Source organism: Hemitrygon akajei, chromosome 7, assembly GCF_048418815.1.
Source record: "Hemitrygon akajei chromosome 7, sHemAka1.3, whole genome shotgun sequence".
In the NCBI taxonomy this organism is placed as follows: domain Eukaryota; kingdom Metazoa; phylum Chordata; class Chondrichthyes; order Myliobatiformes; family Dasyatidae; genus Hemitrygon; species Hemitrygon akajei.
In genome coordinates, this window is record NC_133130.1 from 107,776,687 (window position 1) to 107,787,907 (window position 11,221).

Consider the following 11,221-nt stretch of genomic DNA (forward strand, 5'->3'; position numbering starts at 1 on the left):
TATCCCTCCTAATTTTGTACACCTCTATCAAATCTCCCCTCATTCTCCTTTGCTCCAGGGAATGAAACCCTAACCTATTCAACCTTTCCCTGTAACTCAGATCCTCAAGTCTGGTAACATTCTTGTAAACTTACTGTGCATTCTTTCAAATTATTGATGCCATTCCTGCAGGTAGGGGACAAGATCTGCACACAGTTCTCCAAAATAGCCCTCACCAATGTCTCATACAACTTGAACGTAGCAACTCCTGTACTCAGTACTTTCACTTATGAAGGCCAATACACCAAAAGCTTTCTTTGTGACCCTGTCTACCTGTGACATTATAGGAATTACGAATCTGGAGTCACAGATCCCTCTGTTCTACCACACTCCTCGGCACCCGACCGCTCTTTATATCTTTATATTGCCCCAGACTCGGTCACAAAGCAATTAATTCCATCATCCAAATCATTGACATGTAATGTGGAAAGAAGCGGTCCCTACAACAACCTCTGAAGAATACCACTAGTCTCTGGCGGCCAACCAGTCTTTGCATCCTGCCAATCTTCAATCCATGCCAGTATCTTTCCAGTAACACCACAGGCTCATGCGCGGCACCCTGTCCAAATAACAACATCCACTGACTCCTTTGTTTATCCTGCCTGTTATTTCTTCAGGAAATTCCAACGGATTTGTACGGCAAGATTTCCCTTAAAAGAAATGATGCTGTCTAGTTTATCCTTCAAGTACCCCACAACCTCATCCTTTATAATAGACTCCAACATCTTTCCACCACCAAAGTCAGGCTAACTGGTCTATAATCAGGCTAATGGTCGAAAATCAGGCTAATGGTCTATAATCAGGCTAATGGTCTATAATCAGGCTAACTGGTCTATAATCAGGCTAATGGTCGAAAATCAGGCTAATGGTCTATAATCAGGCTAATGGTCTATAATCAGGCTAATGGTCTATAATCAGGCTAACTGGTCTATAATCAGGCTAATGGTCTATAATCAAGCTAACTGGTCTATAATCAAGCTAATGGTCTATAATCAGGCTAACTGGTCTATAATCAAGCTAATGGTCTATAATCAAGCTAACTGGTCTATAATCAAGCTAATGGTCTATAATCAGGCTAACTGGTCTATAATCAAGCTAATGGTCTATAATCAGGCTAACTGGTCTATAATCAAGCTAATGGTCTATAATCAAGCTAACTGGTCTATAATCAAGCTAATGGTCTATAATCAGGCTAACTGGTCTATAATCAAGCTAATGGTCTATAATCAGGCTAACTGGTCTATAATCAGGCTAAAAGTCTATAATCAGGCTAATGGTCTATAATCAAGCTAATGGTCTATAATCAGGCTAACTGGTCTATAATCAGGCTAATGGTCTATAATCAGGCTAACTGGTCTATAATCAAGCTAACTGGTCTATAATCAAGCTAATGGTCTATAATCAGGCTAACTGGTCTATAATCAGGCTAATAGTCTATAATCAGACTAACTGGTCTATAATCAAGCTAATGGTCTATAATCAGGCTAACTGGTCTATAATCAGGCTAATGGTCTATAATCAGGCTAACTGGTCTATAATCAAGCTAACTGGTCTATAATCAAGCTAATGGTCTATAATCAGGCTAACTGGTCTATAATCAGGCTAATAGTCTATAATCAGACTAACTGGTCTATAATCAAGCTAATGGTCTATAATCAGGCTAACTGGTCTATAATCAGGCTAATGGTCTATAATCAGGCTAACTGGTCTATAATCAAGCTAACTGGTCTATAATCAAGCTAATGGTCTATAATCAGGCTAACTGGTCTATAATCAGGCTAATAGTCTATAATCAGACTAACTGGTCTATAATCAAGCTAATGGTCTATAATCAGGCTAATGGTCTATAATCAGGGTAACTGGTCTATAATCAGGCTAATAGTCTATAATCAGGCTAACTGGTCTATAATCAGGCTAATAGTCTATAATCAGACTAACTGGTCTATAATCAAGCTAATAGTCTATAATCAGGCTAATAGTCTATAATCAGGCTAACTGGTCTATAATCAGGCTAATAGTTTATAATCAGACTAACTGGTCTATAATCAAGCTAATGGTCTATAATCAGGCTAATGGTCTGTAATCAGGCTAAAAGTCTATAATCAGGCTAACTGGTCTATAATCAGGCTAATGGTCTATAATCAGGCTAACTGGTCTATAATCAGGCGAACTGGTCTATAATTTTCTATCTTCTGCCTCCCTTCTTAAAGAATAGAGTGACATTTGCAATTTTCCAGTCCTCTAGAACCATTCCAGAATCCAGTGCTTCTTGAAAGATCATTACTAATGCCCCCATAATCTCTTCAGTCACTTCTTCCTGAACCCTGGGGTGTGGTCCATCTACTTTCATATCTTTCAGCTTGCAAAGCACCTTCTCCTTAGTAATAGCAACTACACTCACTTCTGTCCCCTGACTCTCTCGAAGGTCTGGCATACTGCTAGTATCTTCCACAGTGAAGACTGATGTAAAGTATTAAGTTTGTCCGCCATTTCTTTGTTCCCATTACTACCTCTCCAGCATAATTTTCCAGCAGTCCAATATTCACTCTTGTCTCTCTTTTACTCTTTATATATCTGAAAAAATGTTTTGTATCCTCTTTTATATTACTGGCTAGCTTACCTTCACGTTTCATCTTTTCTCTCCTTATAGTTTCTTTAGTTGCCTTCTGTTGGTTTTTAAAAGCTTCCCAGTCCTTTCAATTCCCACTAATTTTTGCTATATCTTACAGAATACCCTCTCTTTTGCTTTTGGGCTGTCTTTGGTTGCCTCAGTATTCCTTTAGAATACTTGTTTGCCTTTGGGATGTATCTGTCTGCACCTTTCTGAATTGCTGCCAGAAACTCCAGCCATTGCTGTTCTGTCATCATCCCTCAATTGAGGCCAGCTCCTCTCTCTGCCTCTTGAATTCTCTTTAATCCACTGTAATACTGCTTCTCCCCCTGAAACTGCAGGGTGAATTCAATCATAGTATGATCACTGTCTCCTGAGGGTTTCTGCACCTTAAGCTGACTGATCAAATTGGTTAACATAACACTTAATCCAGAATTCTCATTTTCCTAGTGGGCTCAACCACAGCTGCTCTAAAAGTCCATCTTTTGGGTATTCTACAAATTCCCTCCCTTGGGATCCAGCACCAACCTAATTTTTCTCTATCTACCTGTATATTGAAACTCCCCATCATTATCATAACATTGGCCATTTTACATGCCTGTTCTATCTCCGTTGTAGTTTGCAGCCCACACCCTGGCTACTGTTCATAGGCCTGTATATAACTCCCACCAGGGTCGTTTTTCAGTTACAGTTTCTTAACTCTACCCACTGCCAACACAGATGCCTTGTGCAGGAAGGCACAGAGTCGACTGTACTTCCTTAGAAGGTTGGCGTCATTCAATGTCTGCAGTGAGATGCTGATGATGTTCTATAGGTCAGTTGTTGAGAGCGCCCTCTTCTTTGTGGTGGCGTGTTGGGGAGGAAGCATTAAGAAGAAGGACGCCTAGGCGGGCTCTGTCGTGGGCAAAGTACTGGAGAGTTTATCATCGGTAGCTGAGCGAAGGGCGCTGAGTAGGCTACGGTCAATTATGGAAAACCCTGAACATCCTCTACATAGCACCATCCAGAGACAGAGAAGCAGTTTCAGCGACAGGTTACTGTCGATGCAATGCTCCTCAGACAGGATGAAGAGGTCAATGCTCCCCAATGCCATTAGGCTTTACAATTCAACTGCCAGGACTTAAGAACTTTTTTTTTTTTTTTTTTAAAGCTATTATTAATGCTTTTTGAGTTAGTGATTTAGATGCATATCATATTATTACTGAGTTAAGTATTGTATGTAATGAGTTTTTGCTACAACAAGTGTATGGGACATTGGAAAAAATGTTGAATTTCCCCATGGGGATGAATAAAGTATCTATCTATCTATCTATCTATCTATCTATCTATCATCCTATCAGCTCTCTCTAAAGATTTGATTTCAGTTTTTACCAACCGACCTGCCCCATCCTTCTGTCTACCTGCCTGAGCTTTCGATATAATATGTATCCTTGAATGTTAACCTCCCAGCTATGATCTTCTTTCACCCACGATGCAGTGATGCCTACTGTGTCATACCTGCCGATCTCTAACTGAATTACAAGGTCATCTACCTTATTCCATATACCGTGTGCATTCAAGTGTGACGCCCTTAGTCCTGTATTTATCACCTGTTTTTGATTTTGCCCCATGTTACACTTCAACTCATCCCATTGACTGCTATTTTGCACGATCGTAATGGATCCAGCACTGACCACTAGTCACAGGCCTCCAGTCAGAGAGGCAACCATCTACTACCTCTCTCTGGCTTCTCTGGGGCAGTCAATGTCGAATACCATTGACTACAACATTCAGAATGCCATGTGTCTGAACTTTTTGACCAACCTCCCATGTGGATCCTTGTCAAAGGCCTGGCTAAAGTCTATGTAGACAACATTTATTGCCTTTCCTTCATCGACGTTCCTGGTAATGTCTCAAAAAACACTAAGACTGGTTAGACATGATTTATCACGCACAAAGCCATGCTGACTATCCCTAATCAGTCCCTGTCTAACCAATACTTATAAATCTAGTCCCTTAGAATGCCTTCTGATAACTTTCCCACCACTGATGTCAGGCTCGCCGGCCTACAATTTCCAGGCTTAATATCAGAGCCTTTCTTAAACAACGTGACCACATTAACTATCCTCCAATCCTCCTGCACCTCATCCGTGGCTAAGGATGTTTCAAATATCTCTGCTAGGGCCCTGGCAATTTCTGCACGAGCTTCCCACAGGGTCCGAGGGAGCACCTTGTCAGGCCTGGGAATTTATCCACTCTTGACTTGCCTCAGGACAGCAAGCACCTGCTCCTCAGTAATCCATACATGGTTCATGACCTCACGTGACAGAGAATAGGCTTCAGGAAGTAACTAGAGGAATGGGTTTGCTCTAAAGCTGGCAGAGATTTGAAGGACCAAATGGCCTCCTATGTCATAAAGAAAAAACTCCAGCTGTGACCCAGTCTCACAGCGAGATGACTTGGAGCAGACGTGACCATGGTCTGATACGGAGAGAGGTTGTGGTTTGCTTGGCCATGCTGAATTCAGTAGAGGCCTGAAGGCTGCAGCCTGCAATGATAGAAAATGAATTTATATTGGGCTCTGATGTTACAGAGCAGGAGGTCACAGACAGAGTCAGAGTGGGAATCAGATGACAGGCAGTGGGAAGCTGAGGGTCATTTCTGTGCACTAGGAGCGGATGCTCCACAAAGCGATCACCCAGTCTCTGTTTGGATCTCTCTGATGCTGGGGAGACCTCATCGTAGCTCACCAGAACTGGGCGAAATTCAGGCGAGTCGCTGCATCCTCTGGAAAAGTGGTTTGGGTCTCTGGATGCTGGGAAGGGAAGAGGTGAGAGGACAGGTGTTGTGTTTCCTGTAGGAAGCTGCTGTAAGACCAGAAAGTGGTGGGTGGGATGGAAGAGTAGCGGGAAGCACCACCCCGGGAGTGGCCGCAACAGAATGCTGGAAGGCGAACTGGTGGAGGGAGCTGGTAGAAATCGTGAAGGAGGCTGGAGAGGTGGAATGGGAACCAGAAGAGATGTGTCCTTGCTGTGTCTAGGACAAAGGGCAGGAAGCAGAAGCCAAACAGAGATCAACATACCAGAAAATGCTCTGTGGCTGGGCTGAGACAAAGGTATTTGGTGTACCCTACAAAAGACGGGCACAGCTGACTTCCCTTTGCTCAGCTGGAGAAAACAAGTGGAGCTGAAGGAGGTTTTTTACTAATTTGGTACAGTAACCAAGGGGAACCGTTTGGACCTTTATTCAAGGACTGAAAAAAGTCCTCACTCTACCCTGGTTCTTCACAGATGCTCCCTGGCTTGCTGAGGGTTTTCAACATTATATAATTGCAGAGGGTTATCAGCCTCAGAAACTCACTGCCACTCAGCCAGGAGCCTTTCCGCCTCGCCCTCTGTTCTTTTAAAGGGTTAATTCTGCCAGTGAATGGGGTGGGGGGGGGGGGGGGACACAGTCGTGCACGTGAAGATGGGATTGGATAAATTGGTAAGACATGGTGGGTGGGAAGACCTGATCCTGTGTGGTACTCTTTTATGTTTTCTGTTCCTTTTGTCTACAGGTGAACATCCAGGGTGGTGCCATTGCCTTGGGCCATCCCCTGGGAATGTCCGGCTGCCGTATCCTCGTCACACTGCTGCACGCTCTGCAGCGAACAGGGGGAACTCGTGGGGTGGCTGCTCTGTGCATCGGTGGTGGTATGGGGATAGCCATGTGTATTGAAACTCTGTAACTCCAGCCAGAGGCCCGGCAGCAGGCATTTCACACAAGCTGCATCAGTGACTGACACACTGCAGAGGTAATGGCAGGTTCGCAGTCCATGACTTTGTGAAAGGTACTTCTTAGTAAGGAAGAGGTGCAGACAGATGGTCATCTCAACCATCAAATACCCGTTTACACTGATTCCACTTGTTCGGTATCAAGAAATTGGTCCTGGGTCCATCACTTCCTCAGGCAATGTGTCCAGATACCAACCTCCCTCCCGGTGATAAGGTTCTTAGTATCTCCTTTGAGCCCCCCTTACTCCTCACCTTAATTCAGAGCCCTCTGGACCTCACCATTTCACTAGCCCCCTGATCTATAGAGTATCATTTTGTATAGCTCCCTCAGTTTCTCTCTGTCTCCTCTGGTCCCAGTCAATCCAGTATTTTGCCATAACGGAAACGTTTCATCCCAGGCAGAGCCCTGGTGACTCTCCTCTTCAACCTCTCCAGTGAAATCGTGGCCTTCCTTTAGGGCACAGTATTCTAATTTCTTTTATAAAGCCATGCTAGGACCTTCCACTATTTAGTCATAGAATCATAGAGTGAGGAAGCAGGCCCTTTGGCTAAACTGCTCCTTGCTGACCAAGATTCCCATCAAAGCTTGTCACATTTGGCCCACAGACCTTCAAACCTTTCTCGTCCGTTCACCTGGCCCAGTACCTTTTAAGTTGTGTGTACCTTTTAGTGTACCTTTCTCAGTGACTCTGTCTGGCAGCTCGTTCCATATACTGAGAACACTTTGGCTGAAAAGAATTGCCCCTCAGATTCCTATTAAATCCCTCCCCCTCCCCTTTCGTTCTTGATTCACTAACCCTGGCAAAAAGGACTCTGCACATTGACTCCATGAATCCACCTCATGATTTTATACACCTTGAAGATATCATCTCCCATTCTCCCATGCTTCATGTCGAAGTCCTGGTCTGCTCAAACTCTCTCCATAATTCAGACCCTCAAGTCCCAGCAGCATCTTTTCAAATCTTCTCTGCACCCTCTTTCCTAGAACTGAGTGAGCAAAGCTGAACACAATATTTCAAATGTCTTCGACATCAGTCTATTCTGCTACTGTGACACAACACACACCGCGGTGTTCCTGTACTTGGTGCCCTGAGTAATGATGACAAGCCTGTGAAAGGCCTACTCCACCCTCTCTGCCTTTGATGCCACTTTCAGGGAGCCATTATCTTGTGCTCCGTGTTCCTCCTTTTCAACTGCACTCCTCGGGGCCCTACCATTCACTGTGAAAATCCTACTGTCATTTTTCTTCCCAAAATTCAAAGCCTCACACTTAAGGTGAATTAAACTCCATTTAGCATTCCCAGCTGGCCAAGATCCCTCTAATCCCTGATTCCCAGCTTCACTGTCTACTTTAGCGTCACCTGCAGACTTATTACTCATACCTTGTACATTCTCATCCAAATCTCTGATATGTGAAGGCATGAACTGGTATAGGGCAAAGGGACTAGCATCAAGCCTTTGGGATCCAGTTTGAAAAACAAACAACCACCATCAGTTTCTGCTTCCTGCCGTCAAGCCAATGGTCTATCCAATTTATTCTGTACCCCAGCATCCCTCCATACCTTTACCCCACCCTCTCTACCACTGTTCTCACCTTCAGTGCCCTGGGTCCCTGCTAATCATGTCCTACCCTTATTAGACTCCCTAAAATGTACCTCCTCCATTTATCACCATTAAATTCCTCGTGCAATTGCACTGCTCAGTTAATCATCTGTAGCCTCTGAGCACTCTCCTCACCATCACAACCCCTGCCAATTTACGTGTGTAACTCTCACTTCGGCTAGCAGCTTAATATAGGGGGGGGTAACTCCTGGTCCGGCCAAACTTAAGAAATCTCGTTTGGGCGGATGCTGCGTGATGTGTCCCCTGTTACAAATCGGTACCCCAAAATAACAAACAGTACACAATATGTGATTAAATGATTAAGCTTTACAATTCTTACTTTGACTATATGGTTAGTAAAGAAAACGAGAAAAAAGAAAAAGGGCCCATTCATATGAAACAGTCTATTGCGCAAAGTTGGAGGTCACTGATAAGCTGGTTGCCCACCATCGACCTTCTCCGATCGTCGTTGTCCTTCGGACCCTCGCTCCAAGTCCACTCCGTCTGGCGGTCTACCACATCTCTCTCTTCGCGTCTTCTCTCCTCATCTCTCTCCAGCAAAAGACCGTGAAAATCTCTCTTCCAGACTCACAAGAAAGAACAACAGCATTCCTAACCGAATTATCTCTAGTCATAACCCAAACATTGCTGCTACAGAGAAACCATTAATTATCAGTGAAATCTTACAGCATGTTACACATGTCATCTGCAAACTTTATTAGTCATCTCTCTACATTCATATCTAAGTCTTTAATGTGTAATATATATTTTGAAAAAGGGGCCCAGGCACCAGTCTCTGTAGTCCCAGGCTTCTATTCACAACAGTAACCCTTCGTCATCCCTGTGTCCTGTTACTAAGCCAGTTTCCCAACTTGCCTCGAGTCCCGTGGGCTGTGATGTTTTGGACCAACCTTTGTGAAAACATTTACTTGTTCACACACACACACACACACAAACACCCATCTGACCCCTTACACTTCATCCCTTTTGAGCTTTCCTGGTCTGTATCTTCTCCTCCTCTGTAACGGTTGTTATGCTGTTCCCCCTACAGTATGTCTGTCTGCGAGGACGGTAGTGGTGGTGGTCTCCAGCACAAGCTGCGCCAACCTGCCTCTCTGCCAATGTGATTAGCCACTGCTCTTTTACCTGCGCAGTCCGAGCAGCTCACTGGAAACACCGGTCACCATGTCCACGGGGTTGCAGCTGCTCTGTGTGCACGTCCAGAATCTACTTCCTGCACACACCGTCACTAGGGACATGGGCATCTCCCTGAGCTCCAACACAGCACAGGAGTTTCCTTGCCCCAACCTTGGACTCAATGCTTAGTGAGCTACGTCCCCCGCATCTTGCCATTGTGTCCTGATTTTGTGACACCTCTCACCTCTGAGAGGTTGCTATCATGTCCTGGACTTGCATACAGTTAAAACCGTTCAGCAAGATTCAGTGGAAGAGGTGGGCTTCCGTGGAGAGGCTCAGACATAAGTCTCTAAGACATAGGAGCAGAATTGGGCCATTTGGCCCGTCGAGTCTGCTCTGCCATTCCATCATGGCTGATTTATTGTCCCCCCTCAATCCCATTCTCCTGCCTTCTCCCTGCAACCTTTGACACCCTTGGTAATTAAGAACCTATCAATATCCACTTTAAATATACCCAGTGACTTGACCTCCACAACTGATGACAGATTCACAGCTCTCTGGCTAAAGACATTCTTCCTCATCTCTGTTGGGCCCTCTGGTCCTAGACTCCCCCACCATAGGAAACATTGTGTCCAAGTCCACTCTATCAGGGCCTTTCAATATTCGATGTTTCAATGAGATCTCCCCCTCATCCTTCTAGACTCCAGTGAGTACAGGCCCAAAACCATAAAATGCTTCTCATACATAAACCTTTCATTCCCGAATAATTCTTGTGAACTTCCTCTAGACCAGGGGTGTCAAACTCATTTTAGGTCACGGGCCGGATTGAGCAAAATGCAGCTTCATGCGGGCCGGATCAGTCGGACGCGTGCGAATGCAGCTTTCGTTGCCTCCGTTTTTTCAGCCTGCTCTCATGTGTCTCAGTCTCTGCTATAACTACAAAGTGTTTCACTTTACAAATTCCGATTCTTATGAAGAAGACTGCCGAGCAAGACTGCCGAATAAACACTAAAAACCCTGAAAACCTGGTACCTGAATAAACTCAGCATTAGCCATATCATACGCCATAGGCGCTTCGATTACTGGGGCCAGCTTTAATAGTAGTTAGATATTATCTCGCGGGCCAAAGATAATTCCACCGCGGGCCGGATTTGAATTTGACATATATGCTCTAGACCCTCTCCAACGCCAGCACAGCATTTCTCATGTAAGAGGCACAAAAACTGCTCACAATACTCCGCAAGTGCGGTCAGACCAACGCCTTACAAACCCTCACCACCTCATCGCTCACATTTCCTAGTTCTCTCAAAATTGCATTTGCCTTCCTCAGCACCGACTCAACCTGTAAGTTAATCTTTCGGGAATCCTGCTCCCAAGTCCCTTTGCAATACCACACACTTCCCCACACTATATTCCATCTGTCACTTCTTTGCCCATTCTCCCAATCTGTCCAAATCCTTCTGCAGATTCCCTGCTTCCCCACACTCCCTGGCCCTCCAACTATCTTTGTATCTCAAAGCCATCAATTCCATCGGTTTCCCCAGCTGTGAGTCTTGTCAGCTAAGTGCAGGCCCACAGAAAACTTAGGGGTGAGCAAGAATGGAAATTTGGGGAAAGGCATGTAGCTAGGGGGAGATTTGAAAAGGTGGAGATGGTTTGAAAATGGTGGCAGGACAGAGAGCCAGCCGTCAGCAAGGAGAGTGAGGAGGGAACTGCTGGGTGAGCCGATATGAACAGAGAAGTGGAAAGTCACTGGTACTGTTGATACACTGCCACCTCATCGTTACTGACAGCCAGTAACGTGGGAGCCCAGAAAACGTAATCCGGCCCAGCCTCCCTGGAAGTGGCCTGCTGGCAGACTCTGTGTCACTGTGAACGTGGAGGGTGGGGTTGGTGGCTGTGTGTAAACATGTGGGACCCCTACTGCGATTGCTTCTTAAAAGCATGGCAGCCCTGAGCCTATTTGTGATGCATGAATAATTGAAACTGGAGAGAACAGATCACTTTTGTGGAGTCCGGCTTGTTCGTCGAGGTGGCCTCCATCTGGCACAACAAAATAAAGCTGTGAATTAAAGAA

General features: G+C 45.0%; 1 protein-coding gene across 1 annotated transcript in view; it reads left to right on the forward strand.

Annotated features, from left to right (window-relative positions):
* The window catches only part of acat2 (acetyl-CoA acetyltransferase 2), a 115,431-nt gene extending 104,210 nt beyond the window's left edge, over nucleotides 1-11,221 (forward strand). The window contains exon 9 of the mRNA XM_073051656.1: nucleotides 6,189-11,221. Coding sequence (XP_072907757.1) covers nucleotides 6,189-6,359 — 171 coding nt within the window. The 3' untranslated portion in view covers nucleotides 6,360-11,221. The remainder of the gene's footprint in view (nucleotides 1-6,188) is intronic.